This window comes from Siniperca chuatsi, linkage group LG7, assembly GCF_020085105.1.
Source record: "Siniperca chuatsi isolate FFG_IHB_CAS linkage group LG7, ASM2008510v1, whole genome shotgun sequence".
Taxonomy (NCBI): domain Eukaryota; kingdom Metazoa; phylum Chordata; class Actinopteri; order Centrarchiformes; family Sinipercidae; genus Siniperca; species Siniperca chuatsi.
Window position 1 is genome coordinate 1596040 of NC_058048.1, and position 13898 is coordinate 1609937.

A 13898-nucleotide genomic window follows, 5' to 3' on the forward strand; every position below is an offset into this window, starting at 1 on the left:
ACATGTGCCAGGAGTCCAAGTTGAGGTCTTTAAATTGCTTGTTTTGGCTGAAAAACTGTCCAAAACCTAAACATACTCAGTTTACAACTATATCAAATAGGGAAAAGCAGCAAAACCTCACATTTGAGAAGCTGAGAAGTTTGCCATTTTTGCTTGATATAGGGTTGGGTGATATAACGATATATATACTTTGAGACAATATAAATGTGTCTTCTGTCAGAGAATGTGCTATACTGTGTATACAATGGTAGTTCTTTTAATGTCTCTGGGTATATTGTGCCATTGTGGACCATGTGGGAAATAAATGAGCAGAACATCTTTATGTTAATATTGGATTTCTACGTGATTTTTGCATAAATGTGAAAAAGTACCTGTAATTGTAAGGTCTTTAATTCACTACATTAGCCAAAAACAAACTTTCCTGTCTGGTAATTTTACCCCTAGCTTGATAAATGACTTAAACAGTTATTTGATTATCAAAATTGTTGTTGATACATTTTTTGTGGAATGACCAATTAATTGAATAATTGTGTGATCAGTAGGGATATGAGAATATATATCTGGGATTTGGTTTATGTATTATTATGATGTAATTATGATATGTCTTAAATGTTGTCTTTTTACTTCAGATAGCATAACAGTCAAGAGGAAACTATTTCTAAACCTATCTGACTGTTCCAGCTGAGTGAACTGATCAAAAATTCATCATATATTAACTTTGTTACTGATTAAAATGTTCATGTGTGTAAATACCTTTTGAAAGCACCAAAAGTCATACCCAGAATATTGTCACATCAATATAATGAAGGTATTTGATTTTTGTCAATGTTGTCCAGCTTCAAATGAAAATCAAGGACAGTTTTTCTTTAATGTGTAGTATTTTGTGATTTTGACACAGTTTGCTCTCCCGGTCTTTTCCCCAGGGGATTCATCCCTGTTGGTCACAACAAAAGCACCTGAGCTGAACTGGACCTCCAGCTCTGTAGGTAAAATAGAGCCACGTATAAACGCAGTGTGTAGTTTGTCACAATGTTTAATCTAATGAAAAAGGACAAGGAGAGGGAAGGAAGTAGGAAGGAGAAGAAAGATAAAAAGGAGAGGATGTCTGCAGCTGAACTGCGCAGCTTAGAAGAGATGAGCATGCGGCGTGGTTTCTTCAACCTGAAGAGGGAGGCCAAGCGTGAGTCTAAGAACAAACTGGAGATCTCCAACCCCATTCCCATCAAAGTGCCCAGCAGCAATGAGCTCACCCTCACTGACATTGAATCAGACGGCTTGAGCAACCGAAGCAGCATGGTTCTGGATGACCAGCTGAGCGCTGCCAGCTCCACCGATGACCTGAAGGGTGAGGGTGGAGGAGGACAGGACGGACACCGCAGCTCAGTACGTGATCGTGTGGCTCACTTTGGTTCACTTGCCAAGCAGAACTCCTCGCAGATGGGTCAAATGATGAAACGCTTCTCCTTTTCCCAGAGGAGCAAAGAGGAGAGCCCCTCAGAGGGCTCCACCCCCTCAGGCCAGAACTCTGCTGCCCCATCCCCGCAGGTGGAGAGCAAAGTTTTCAGCATGCTACGCAAGCAAAGCCTCAAGCAGCAGCCTGGAGCACCAGCCACCAAAAAAGTCTGCATCCCCGAAGTGGTCGACAAGACCTTCCCTGCACTGCTGCAGCTGCCGGCTGTGGTTGCACCAAGTGCACCAGAAACACGTGAGCTAGAGCTCCAACGCCGCAACACTGGCGACTTTGGATTTTCTTTGCGTCGCACCACTATGCTGGACCGCAGCCCTGACGGAGGAGTGTACCGGCGTGTGGTCCACTTTGCTGAGCCTGGCGCTGGTACCAAGGACCTGGTGCTGGGGCTGGTGCCAGGCGACAGGCTGGTGGAGATAAACGGACGGAATGTGGAGAGCAAGAGCAGGGACGAGATAGTAGAGATGATCCGTCAGTCGGGAGACACGGTGAGGCTGAAGGTGCAGCCCATCCTGGAGCTGAGTGAGCTGAGCCGCTGCTGGCTGAGGAACACCGAGGGCCTGCACAGGGAGGCCAGACATGTAAGCATCTTGTCCACTTACTATGTACAAACAGCTCTGTTTTGATATCTTGATTGACTGTCTTTCAGTTTTTTGTGATTTACTGCAGCAGAAACACAGCAATGTTCCAAATTCTCAGGAACACAGTATTTGGGTTCTGCTTTATTGACAAGCTGTTTCTAAGACACGATATCTAAGTGTCTCATCATAATGTGGGAGGTGACGCTTGCTGGATACCAGTAAAATCAAGGTGTCCTGCTAACTATTTGTGCCTTTTATTGGTTTGAAAAGAGAGCTTCAAGACTTAATGAATTGAAAGAATAGCATGGTTTTATAATTTTTCTTGCCTTGGCTTTACAAAGCATTTATTAAAGTTGTGCTTTTTCGCAGAGATAACACCTTTTGGTATTACTGTAAATTCTGTGATAATTTCTTCAATTGCATTTTTTTTTTTTTCTGTGGCGGCAAAGATTTTGCTGTGGCGGCCTGCCATGGCAAATGTTAGGATATCAGCGGAAACACTGCCACACAGCAGCCTACTACACAACACAAGAGCCACAGTCTTTGACCAACAACCCACATTAGCTTTCCTGCTAAAGTCTCCTTCTTATCTAACTTACACATATAACACACATCTTGTCCTGCACCTTAGATCGTTGAACGAGCCACCAAACAAACATTCACTGGGAAAAGTGCACTGCTAATGTCTGTTTGCAGTCTAGATAGCTAATTAGCTGCAGTACATTAAAGAGCATGTAAATGGTCTGCAAATGTCACTTTCAAAACACAGTTACAAAGTGCTTTACAACAAAAACATAGCACACGTCAACAAAAAGCCATATTGAAAAAGTGGGTTTTTACAAGTGATTTAAAATTGGCAACAGAGTTTGCAGCCCTGATCTCCTCAGGCAGGTCGTTCCACCATCTCGGAGCTCTAACTGCAAAGGCTCTGTCACCTTTGAGTAAATATCAGGATCATGGAACAACCAGCAGTGAAGCACCAGAGGATCTCAGGGTGGGGGAAGGGACAACAGGACAACAGATCTGCTAAATAACTTGGGGTAAAGTCTTTCAGGGCTTTGTATGTAATCAATAATATCTGAAAATCAAGCAGAGTTTTGGATGAGCTGGAGACCGGAGAGGGATTTTTTTACTGATGCCAGAGAGCAAGGAATTAAAATAATCTAATCGACTAGTTATGAAGACTTGAATAACAATTTCCAGATTTTTGGCAGAAAGAAATGGTTTGGTCCTTGAGATCTTTCTGAGATGATGAAAACAGGATTGAACCATTGAGTTAACATGTTTGTCAAACCTGAGCGATTATTGACTTATCATATATGGACATGACCTCGATCATTTTTGCTGACCTCGATATTGCCCATTGTTTGTTTACATAAGAATGTAACCAACATTTAGCCAACATGATGCCAGAATCAACAACAGGGTTTTCCCAACCATCACTATATTGCCTGTTAAGGAATTAATGATTCTATAGCCTATCTCTGTGCCAAATGTTTAATATTTATTTAAGTGCAATTTTGTTAACAGAGCCCGAGAGTCCATTTTATTTATTGTTTTGGTTGTTTGATTTTATTTATGTTTTTATTTAGGATGTTTTCATTTTTCTTTCACATTCCAATTCCAATTCTCAATGTTCTTGAGAATTTTAAGTTAATTAAAAGGGTGTACTTGCATTATTATGCTTATCATTATATCAGTGGCATAAAATTATTTCTGGGACAATATATCGTCCACCAAAACTAGTTATCGTGACAGGCCTAGAGCCAAAACTGCTTGACATTTGAATATTAGCACTATCTTGACCTATGATCAATATTTTGGTCTTTTCTGAATTAAGCTGCAGGAAGATTTGTGGATGTCATGAAGGCAGTTTAGCAGGTTAACAGTGTTCTGATCTTGTTTTGCAGGGTCACAGATTAGGTAGATCTGAGTATCTTCTGGGTAACAATGGAAAGTGATATTGTGTCTGCATGTAAGGTGGCTAAGAGGAAGCATGTAAATGGAAAAAACAGTTGGACCCAGCACCTTGGGGGACTCCACACTGAACACCTGTTGTAGCTGACCTGGCATCAGCAGTTTAAAATTTGCAAAATAAAAGGGAACACTGTGTTAAAAACTTCCTTTAGAAATTTTACAGGCAAAATATCTAAAGGGCATGTTGAGGGTTTCTTTTTCATTACCATATCAGTTAGTATAGCCAGGAAGATAGTATTAAATGAGCAGGGAGACGGCACAGGGCTTCTCAAGAGTAATTGGAGAATCTAGTGGTGAAATGACACTTCTTATATTCGTGGTCTTCTGAGAAAAGAAGGAAAGAAATTCTTCACAGGGGTGGCATCTTAAGATTTGGCCCGGGAGGATCAATGACACTCAAAATGTTGAACAACCTTCTTGGATTTGACTGATTATTATCGATTAGAGTAGCAAAATATGTAGTTATAATAATAGTAATAATAATAATACTAATAATAATAGGTAATAGTTCTAGAATTTTTAACCTCTGCGTTAAAGGTCTTAAGGAGAGACCCAAGAAGTTCCAAATGAACTGTGAGTCGAATCTAGTCAGATTTTTGGACAGCAGTTCAGCAAATTAACTTATAAAAGTGGGATTATATCTAGGTGGTCTATATATAATGAAGCACAGGCACTGAGATTTTCCTTTAATCAGGAAAGGAAGGGCTTCTAAAGAGCTAGACTGCCCCAGATCGTTGCTGGTGCATTTGAGGCTTTCTTTAAATAAAAAAGCAACCCCACCACACCTGCCTGTTAGTCTGGGCTGGTTTAAAAAACAATAACCAAGCGGGCAGGCTTCGTGAAGGGGAACATGATCATTTGGTGACAGCTACGATTCTGTGATCATGAAGAGATCTAAATCATTTGAAGTGATCTCACATTATGAAGGGCCGACCGAAATTGCTTGTGTGGACTTGCCATGGGAAGGCAAGGAATTGTAATTAAATTAGTTGTACCTTTTTTATTAGAAAATAACTGCTGTGCTTCTGCCCAGTGGTTGCTCTTCTACCACAAATAGTACTTATCTTGTTCAGTTCAGATTAATCTGGACACTGTGGAGGAGGGGTTGTACTGGATAGTCAGCATGGCCATTTATTATTTATAAAAGCTGCAAATCTTGCTTTGAGCTAATTTGTGCCCTTTTTGTTAGGGTGTAAATATCTTTTTTTAAATAAGTCTCACCTATTCCAGAATACATAAAAGTGGTCAATGAAGCTAAAACTGGTAGCAGAGCACAACCCTTGAAGCCACTGATTAGATTACAACTAAAAAGCCATGTAGACTAAATGTGATTTCAGTTAGACTTTAAGGTACACACAAATTTAATGGCACTGTTTGTTTTTGTTATATGTATTTATTTGACGCTTTTATCCAAAGCGACTTACAATAAGTGCATTCAACCATGTGGATACAACCCAAAAATTAGATGCACCGATTATGAAATTGTGGACCGACACTGATTGTTTAAAATAACAATTTGGCCGATAACCGATACCGTTATTTTTGTTGTTATTTAATCCCCCTTTTGTGCCAGTGAAACAAAGAAATCTTCATTATGAATGAGCACACATTTCACTTGACAAAGATTCTTCCATTTTGTGAAAAATAACCTTTTTAGCCTGCTATACATTAGCCTACTCAATGAGAATTTTTCAGTACATAGCCCAACAAAAATATTTTTTGAAACATAACTGTAATTAAATTTAAATGTAAAAGTGACTCTAAAAGCAATAAAATATAAAATAATATATAAAAGATAAATAATTAATACATAAAAACATAAATAGGGTTATCTTTCAGCACTTGTGTTTTTCATACAGAATACAAAGTTCTTGTGTTTCCATTAAGCACAAACTTACAGTAGGTTGGGCGCTGCAAAGAAACCATCCAATTGTTGTGATGCCCTCGTCCTTTGCCTTTTGAGGCCCTTTTCCTCCAGAATCTTCTCAAACATATCATGCAGAGTGGGTGGTGCCCCGTCCTCTCGTGCCCTCTTGCGTGTTATCAGCTCTCTCTCTCTACTATGCGTCTCATCTCCAGCACCGGCAACAGGCCTATCCATCAGATGCGCCTCAGCTGTTGCTTGTGTGCGTTGTTTAACATCCTGATCAAAGTAGCGGCCCTTATATCTGGGATCCAGTGATGTTGTAATGCAGAAAATGGGATCAGACTCGATTTTGATAGAATAGTTTTTTGTTTGTGTCAGCCTCCTTGCTTAAAAGATGTCTCAGGGCTCTCACTGAGGGGAATCACATTAGCAGCCGATGCCTCTGATGAGCTGACTTCTTTTGTCAGTTGTTCAAACGGAGAGAGAAGTGTGATAAAGTTTTCAACTGGTGAGCAGTGAGGGTTGCGGGGAGGTCGTAGTCTGCAGCATATGTTGCAAGTGCATGCTTTTGTTCCAGAAGGCTTTCTATCATGTAGAATGTAAGATTCCACTGAGTGGCAACATCTTGCTGTATCCTTTTTGGTTTCATCCCCACTGGATCTGCACAGCCTGCAGGCATGAGTAGGCAAGGGGTGAGTGTTTAAAGTGTCCCACTATCTTTCGGCCTATTGCCACTACATCCAAGATGCTGCATTGGCTCAGCAGTCAAAACTAGCCAGACCACTATCCATCATAGCTTTTGCCATATTTCTGGCATTATCACTCACAACAGCATGCATTTCGGATTTTCCATGTTTCAAACATTTTCTCAAATGCCTTTGAGATAGCAGGTGTGGAGTAAGAGCCTGTGAACTCCTGGGAGTGTAACACTGCTTTTATCAAGTTAAAATCTTTGTCAATCCAGTGTTGCAGTAAATCCACTGTTGCTGTGGTTATCGACTGAGTCTTGCTGGTGGTGGTTTGTGGTTTCTTGGCGTACAGTTCATCTCTCCGTTTTTTCCGGCTTTCAAGTAATCGTTGTACACTTCTAGATGTCAGCTTTTCAAATGGGCGATGAGATTTGATGTGTTAAAATTCTTGCTTGTTGTACCTCCTCTTGAAATTCCATTATCGACTTCTCATTCTACCTTATCGTTCCCTTGCTGCGACCGACACAACCCCTGTGCTTTATACAACTGAATGCCATGGAATGAGATGCAAATGAATGGTCTTAAAATGACAATGTCGTTTATCGCAATTATTGCAGGGACAATATATTGTCCAACAAAAGTAGTTATCGTGACAGGCCTAAACATTTTCTCTCAACAGAGCCTCAACTCGTCTAAACTATAACCTGTCCACGTTTTCTCACAAAGTGCCCAGTGTCAGAAATTCTTCTCAACAGGCAGATTTACTTCAAGTTAAGCACAGCAATGTCCCAGATTCTCAGGGGTATTTGGGTTCTGCTTTATAGACAAGTGTTTCTAAGACATGATATCTAAGTGTCTGATCATGATGTGTGAGATGGTGCTTATTGGAGGCAAGTAGAGTCAAGGTTCCCCGCTAATGTTATTTGTGCATTTTATTGGTTTGAAAAGTAGAATTTTGGTACTTATTTTAGCACTCTAATGCAGAGTCCATATCCTATTGTTCTGTATGCTTTGTCAACAATGGCGCACTGCTTTGAATCACCCACACATATTTTCTCTGAGAGTGAAAAGCCCTTTCTCTTTCAAACATTATGTAACAAGTACAGAGTACTAATCTGCACTGCAAACATTTGACATAATACTGTGTGTGTGTGTGTGTGTGTGTGTTTCTCTCTTTAGATAAATCCTAATCCTCTACTCTTTCTCTTGGGTATACTAGGTAACCAGACTCAGGGTTAGATTACAGACCCCTATGAATTGTTTGCTAAAGGCTATTGTCTTTATATTGTTATACTCTAGTGTATTTTTATTTACTTTTCCCTACACTGTTGGAATGTCCTTTGGTAACCACGTGTGGCCAACAGTTGAGAGACTTCTTGGTAGACTCTCTCATTGCGCGTTGCTCCATCCAGGGTTAGGGTCTCGTCATTGGCAACCAAACAGAGGAACGTCTGCACTTTGTCAACTGACCACGGCATGGTTTGCGGGGGTGCCATAAAAAATTGCGGTTGCTCTTGTAGCTTGGCTATTTAAAAATGGCAGGTTTGTGCAGGATGTCCCATGTCGCTTAAGTGACTATTCTAGTGACGATTCTCTCTGACCAATCAGCAGTCTGCAGTGTTTTAAGTCCAACTTTTAGGGTCGGCTCAGCTCGGTTCGAGTTGAGCTGTGCCATACCATGCCTTTTACCATGACTTTTTTTTTGGCCTTTTTGGTATGATGATCAATTTCCTAGATTAGATAGAAAGTAGTCTACGCTTTTTTTTTTCTTGGTTACCTCACAGCAAGAAGGTCCGAGGTTCTGGGCTTTGCTGGAGCATTTTGGTGTAGAGTTTGCCTGTTTCCTTCCACAGTCCACAGACATGCAGGGTAGGTGACCTGGTCATCATAAATTACCAGTAGGTGTGAATGGTAGTCTGTTTATATTTTAGCCCTGTGATAGACTATCCTGGGTGTACCCCGCCTCTCGCCCAGTTTGAGCCAGGATAGGCTCCAGCCCCCCGTGACCCTGCAAAGGATAAGTGGATATAGATAATGGATGGATGGATTGATTTATAAATGGTTTATAATTAGACATATTAATTTAATCCATAGGGCAGCCTGTGGCCTGCATGGAGTATTTGGTACTGGAAAAGTATATGGGAGAGGGAGGCATCACACAACAGCGATGCACAGTGGCTGGTGGCTCTGAGAGAGGACCACAGCAACCTCCCTGAACAGAATCCAGTTACCATCACAGTGGCAGACATCCAAGAAAGAGTCTCAGGTATGAAAAACTGGGCAGCACTGGGCTCTGACAGGATCCACACCTACTGGTTAAAGAAGCTCACTGCACTCCACGAGCGCCTAGCAGCACAAATGAACCAGCTGCTAAGGGATGGGACGCACCCTGAATGGCTTACCGAAGGGCACACAATCCTGATCCTGAAGGATCCCTCAAAGGGTACAGTCCCATCCAACTATCGGCAAATAACCTGTCTCTCCACAACATGGAAGCTCATGTCAGGCATCATCGCAGCTAAGATAAGTGTGCACATGGATCAATACATGAATACAGAAGGGCATCGGCAAAGAAACCAGAGGAGCCAAACACCAACTCCTGGTTGACAGAACAGTCGCCCAAGACTGCAGAACCCGACACACCAACCTGTGCACTGCCTGGATTGATTACAAGAAAGCATATTACTCAATGCCACACACATGGATCACTGAATGCTTGGAGGTGGTGACAAAGAGAGGGAAGATAGTCCACACAGAAGGGGTCTCACTACCAGAAGGAACAATAGCAGACATTGAGGATGGTTACAAGTACCTTGGAATACCACAGGCAAATGGCAAACTCGAAGAGGTAACAAGGAAAACAGCAACTGCCAAATACCTCCAACGAGTAAGGCAAGTCCTAAGAAGTCAGCTCAATGGCAAGAACAAGTCCCAGGCAATAAACAGCTACGCCCTGCCAGTGATCAGATACCCTGCAGGAATAATAAGGTGGCCAAAGGAAGAGATACAGACCACAGACGTTAAGACACGAAAGCTTCTCACCATGCATGGAGGGTTCCATCCCAAATCCAGCACCCTGAGACTGTAGGCTAGCCGTGAAGAAGGCGGCCATGGACTAGTGAGTGTGAGAGCCAATATCCAGGATGAAACATCCAAGATCCACAAGTACATCAAAGATAAGGTGCCTATCATCAAAGATCCCTACATGGGATGTACCACCGGAACATAACTGAAGTAGCTGACATCAAGAAATCCTACCAATGGCTAGAGCGGGCCGAACTGAAGGACAGCACAGAGGCACTCATCATGGCTGCACAGGAGCAGGCCCTGAGCACCAGAGCAATAGAGGCCCAGATCTACCACACGAGACAAGACCCAAGGTGTAGGCTGTGCAAAGAGGCCCCTGAGACAATCCAGCACATAACTGCAGGGTGTAAGATGCTGGCAGGGAAAGCATACATGGAGCACCATAACCAAGTGGCTGGCATAGTGTACAGGAACATCTGCATGGAGAATGGACTGGAAACCCCGAGGGCAAAGTGGGAAACACCTCCAAGAGGTAGAGAATGACCGAGCCAAGATCCTGTGGGACTTCCACATACAGACTGACAGAATGGGAATGGTGAACCAGACATCGTGGTGGTGGACAAACGGCAGAGGAAAGCCGTTGTGGTTGACGTGGCAATACCAAGTGATGGCAACATCAGGAAAAAGGAACATGAGAAACTAGAGACCAAGGGCTCAGAGAAGAGCTGGAGAAGGCTTGGAAGGTGAAGGCGAATGTGGTGCCGTGGTCATCAGAGCACTCGGGGCAGTGACCCCCAAACTGGAGGAGTGGCTACAGCAGATCCCTGGAAGAACACCAGACATCTCAGTCCAGAAAAGTGCAGTACTAGGAACAGCAAAGATACTGCGCAGAACCCTCAGGCCTCTGGTAGAGGACCTGAGCTCGAAGGATGAGACCACCCGCAGACGGTGAAGGATGAAGTTTTTTAAATTCTATCTATCTATCTATCTATCTATCTATCTATCTATCTATCTATCTATCTATCTATCTATCTATCTATCTATCTATCTATCTATCTATCTATCTAATTTATATTATCGATATACATACAGTGGTGTGAAAAAGTGTTTGCCCCCTTCCTGATTTCTTATTTTTTTGCATGTTTGTCACACTTAAATGTTTCAGATCATCAAACAAATTTAAATATTTGTCAAAGATAACACAAGTAAACACAAAATGCAGTTTTTAAATGAAGGTTGTTATTATTAAGGGAAAACAAAATCCAAATCTACAAGGCCCTGTGTGAAATAGTGATTGCCCCCTAAACCTAAAAACTGGTTGGGCCACCCTTAGCAGCAACAACTGCAATCAAGCGTTTGCAATAACTTGCAATGAGTCTTCTACAGCGCTGCAGAGGAATTTTGGCCCATTCATCTTTGCAGAATTGTTGTAATTCAGCCACATTGGAGGGTTTTCGAGCATGAACTGCCTTTTTAAGGTCACGCCACAGCATCTCAATAGGATTCAGGTCAGGACTTTGACTAGGCCACTCCAAAGTCTTCATTTTGTTCTTCTTCAGCCATTCAGAGACCCCACAACAACATCCAAAGAACTGCAGGCCTCACTTGCCTCAGTTAAGGTCAGTGTTCATGACTTCACCTTAAGAAAGAGACTGGGCAAAAATGGCCTGCATGGCAGATTTCAAAGACGAAAACCACTGCTGAGCAAAAAGAACATTAAGGCTCGTCTCATGTTTGCCAGAAAACATCTTGATGATCCTTTTTGGAAGGTGTGTGTCCCATTACGTCTGACGTAAAAGTAACACCGCATTTCAGAAAAAGTACATCATACCAACAGTAAAATATGGTAGTGGTAGTGTGATGGTTTTTTTTCTATATATATATATATATATATATATATATATATATAAATAAGAGAGAGAGAGATATAGATAGATCTATACACACACAGAGATTCCTTAATTTGTAGTTAGATTGTAAAATTGGGTTTGGGATAGTTGGTAAGAAAATGTCAACAATTTTCTGATTGATTAATTGATTAATCAAGTACAGAGTAACCTAGTTTGTCAGTTATTTAGTCTTAAAAGTCATTATATTTGTACATGTTTAACAGTAGCCGAGTGTCCTCAAGTAGGGCCTGCTTGGCAGCATCTGTCTGCCTTGATTGGCTTTGCTTCAAGGATCCCTGTGACACAGTCAGATAGGGCTGGGTACCGAACTTAGATACTTTTATGGCACCGACCAACATGCCGCATGCTTATTGCTGGTGATTTGCTGTCTAACGTTACACGTCGTAAAGCCTTGCTTCCTGCAAGGCTTTACGACACTGTTACTCCCAGAGACGGGGCTCGCTGTTTGGGTTTTTTTTTGTTTACTGCCAGCTGCTTACCTGCACAGACAACTAAGTGAACTTTGTGCATGCTGCTTGTTAGTTAGCCAATGCAGCTTAACCTGTATCTGCTTGTTGGTGAGTCCGTTCACCACATTGTCCACCGGCATGAAAGCCCCGGCTCATCCTCTCCAACCCGGGGATGGATAACCTGGAGCAGAGGCGGAGAGTGTTTCTGACGGCAAACGTGGTGTTGCTTAATGTTACAGACTGGCAGATGGTTGTCAGCCGAGCTAGCTATTCTTTAGCACAGATAAAGTAAGAGGTCTTACTCTGCCACTATTTCCTAGTACCAGAAACGTCACCCACAGTCATTCCCTTCTTCTTCTTTGGATTAGGCAGACAGGACGCTACAATGGCGTATTGCTGCCATATAGACATTTATTTATATTTTATATAGTCCAATACTGTACAGACATACAATTTTCTTCATTTTAGTCCAGTTATCCAGGTTGAGTAGTGCAGAGTAAAAACAGTTTCTTCAGCTGCTCCCAGGTCTTTGAACAGCTTCGTTTTGAAGTGAGTAATTGTACTGTAATGTGTATTGAATTTTCTATTTGTTAAAATGAATTTTATAAAATTGGTATCGAAAAGGTATTGTTCAGGAACCGGTATCGAAGTCAAGGTATAGGTACCGGGACATAAATTTTTTTTAAACGATACCCAGCCCTACAATCAGACTGGTCCCTCTCACCACAACTGAATTCATCTACTCTGAGAGGCAGGGAGTGACTCTATGTAGCCCATGTTGTCCTTTTCCTTATGGGAGACTCTTTCTCCACAGTGGCTGTTTATTGGAAAAATCCCGCTCTGCCTATGACTGGATAAGAGACTTACTTTGTGTCATGTGAGGAGCTGCTATAATGATTTCCATGGAGCAAACAGGAAGTGCACACCAGAGGGACCTTTGTTTAAGTGTATAGGCAGTGTTGGGTCAAACACGCACACATTTCCCCTCCTTTAACTTCATGAGCCTATCTCTGATTTGTGTGTGTGTGTGTGTGTTGAACAGCAGGCCTGTCTGTATGTCTTTGTCCATTTTAATGGATATCACCAGCTTGACTGCTGGTTTAAAGGTTCTCTATATGAGATTCTGAACATTAGCAGAAAACAACTATTTGCTATGTAAAGATATAGTGGAGTAATAGCGTCCTGAGCAGAGTGCTTTGTTTTATACAGCATGTCCGGCTGCGCGTCCATGTTAGTGCATGTGAGTTCCTCCCTGTGAAACTGTTGGCTTTGAGGAGAGCTGTTTCTTTTCTCGTCTAATGTGGTGAATTAAAGATTTATTTCGACCAAACCAGAGTTGGTGATTGTTGGAACAGTGAAAAGACTAACAAAGACGGTTTTGGTGAGTTTCATTTTGTTTCTGTCTAGCTTGAATGAATTGTGTTTTACGAAGATCTGCGAGGTAAAATTACTATTTTTCTCAATGGAATCTGGTGGACCATAGTGTCCATTTATTTTGGTCTGAGATGCTGGTGCTCAAGTGCGACATTTAGCAGCAGTGAATGTCACATACAGCTTCTTTACATCCAAAAGGTACACTCCTTATAGTATGGTACGATGGGTGGTGGTTTACAGGTTACATCATCTAAAGATGAGACAAAGAAAGAGACTGTCTCCATCCGAAGTTATCAGTATAAGAAGAACAGAGACTTCTGGGAAACTTCTATATTATGATAGGAACATCTAGTGCCCCATAACCCAAAACAATAATCACAGGACCTGAGGCCTCCTTTGTGAAACCATACTTTAGTCCAAGTGTCAAATTCTGTTACACCCATAAACCCCTTAGTCACCCCCAAATTTCTCCCAAACTTAGCCTCTCTGCTGCTCCTGCTGCTTCTCCAAACGGGGGCGTGCCGACTGCCGTCTAAGATTTAGTTTGATTTATAGA

General features: G+C 41.9%; 1 protein-coding gene across 3 annotated transcripts in view; it reads left to right on the plus strand.

Annotated features, from left to right (window-relative positions):
• myo18ab (myosin XVIIIAb) overlaps nt 1-13898 on the plus strand; it is a 245579-nt gene that overhangs the window by 1763 nt on the left and 229918 nt on the right. For 2 of the 3 annotated variants that reach the window (XM_044202307.1, XM_044202313.1), the window contains exon 2: nt 924-2049. In XM_044202307.1, coding sequence (XP_044058242.1) covers nt 1030-2049 — 1020 coding nt within the window. In that variant the 5' untranslated portion in view covers nt 924-1029. Of the gene's footprint in view, nt 1-923; nt 2050-13898 lie in introns of those variants that run through there. The other variant, XM_044202303.1, reaches the window with a different exon arrangement.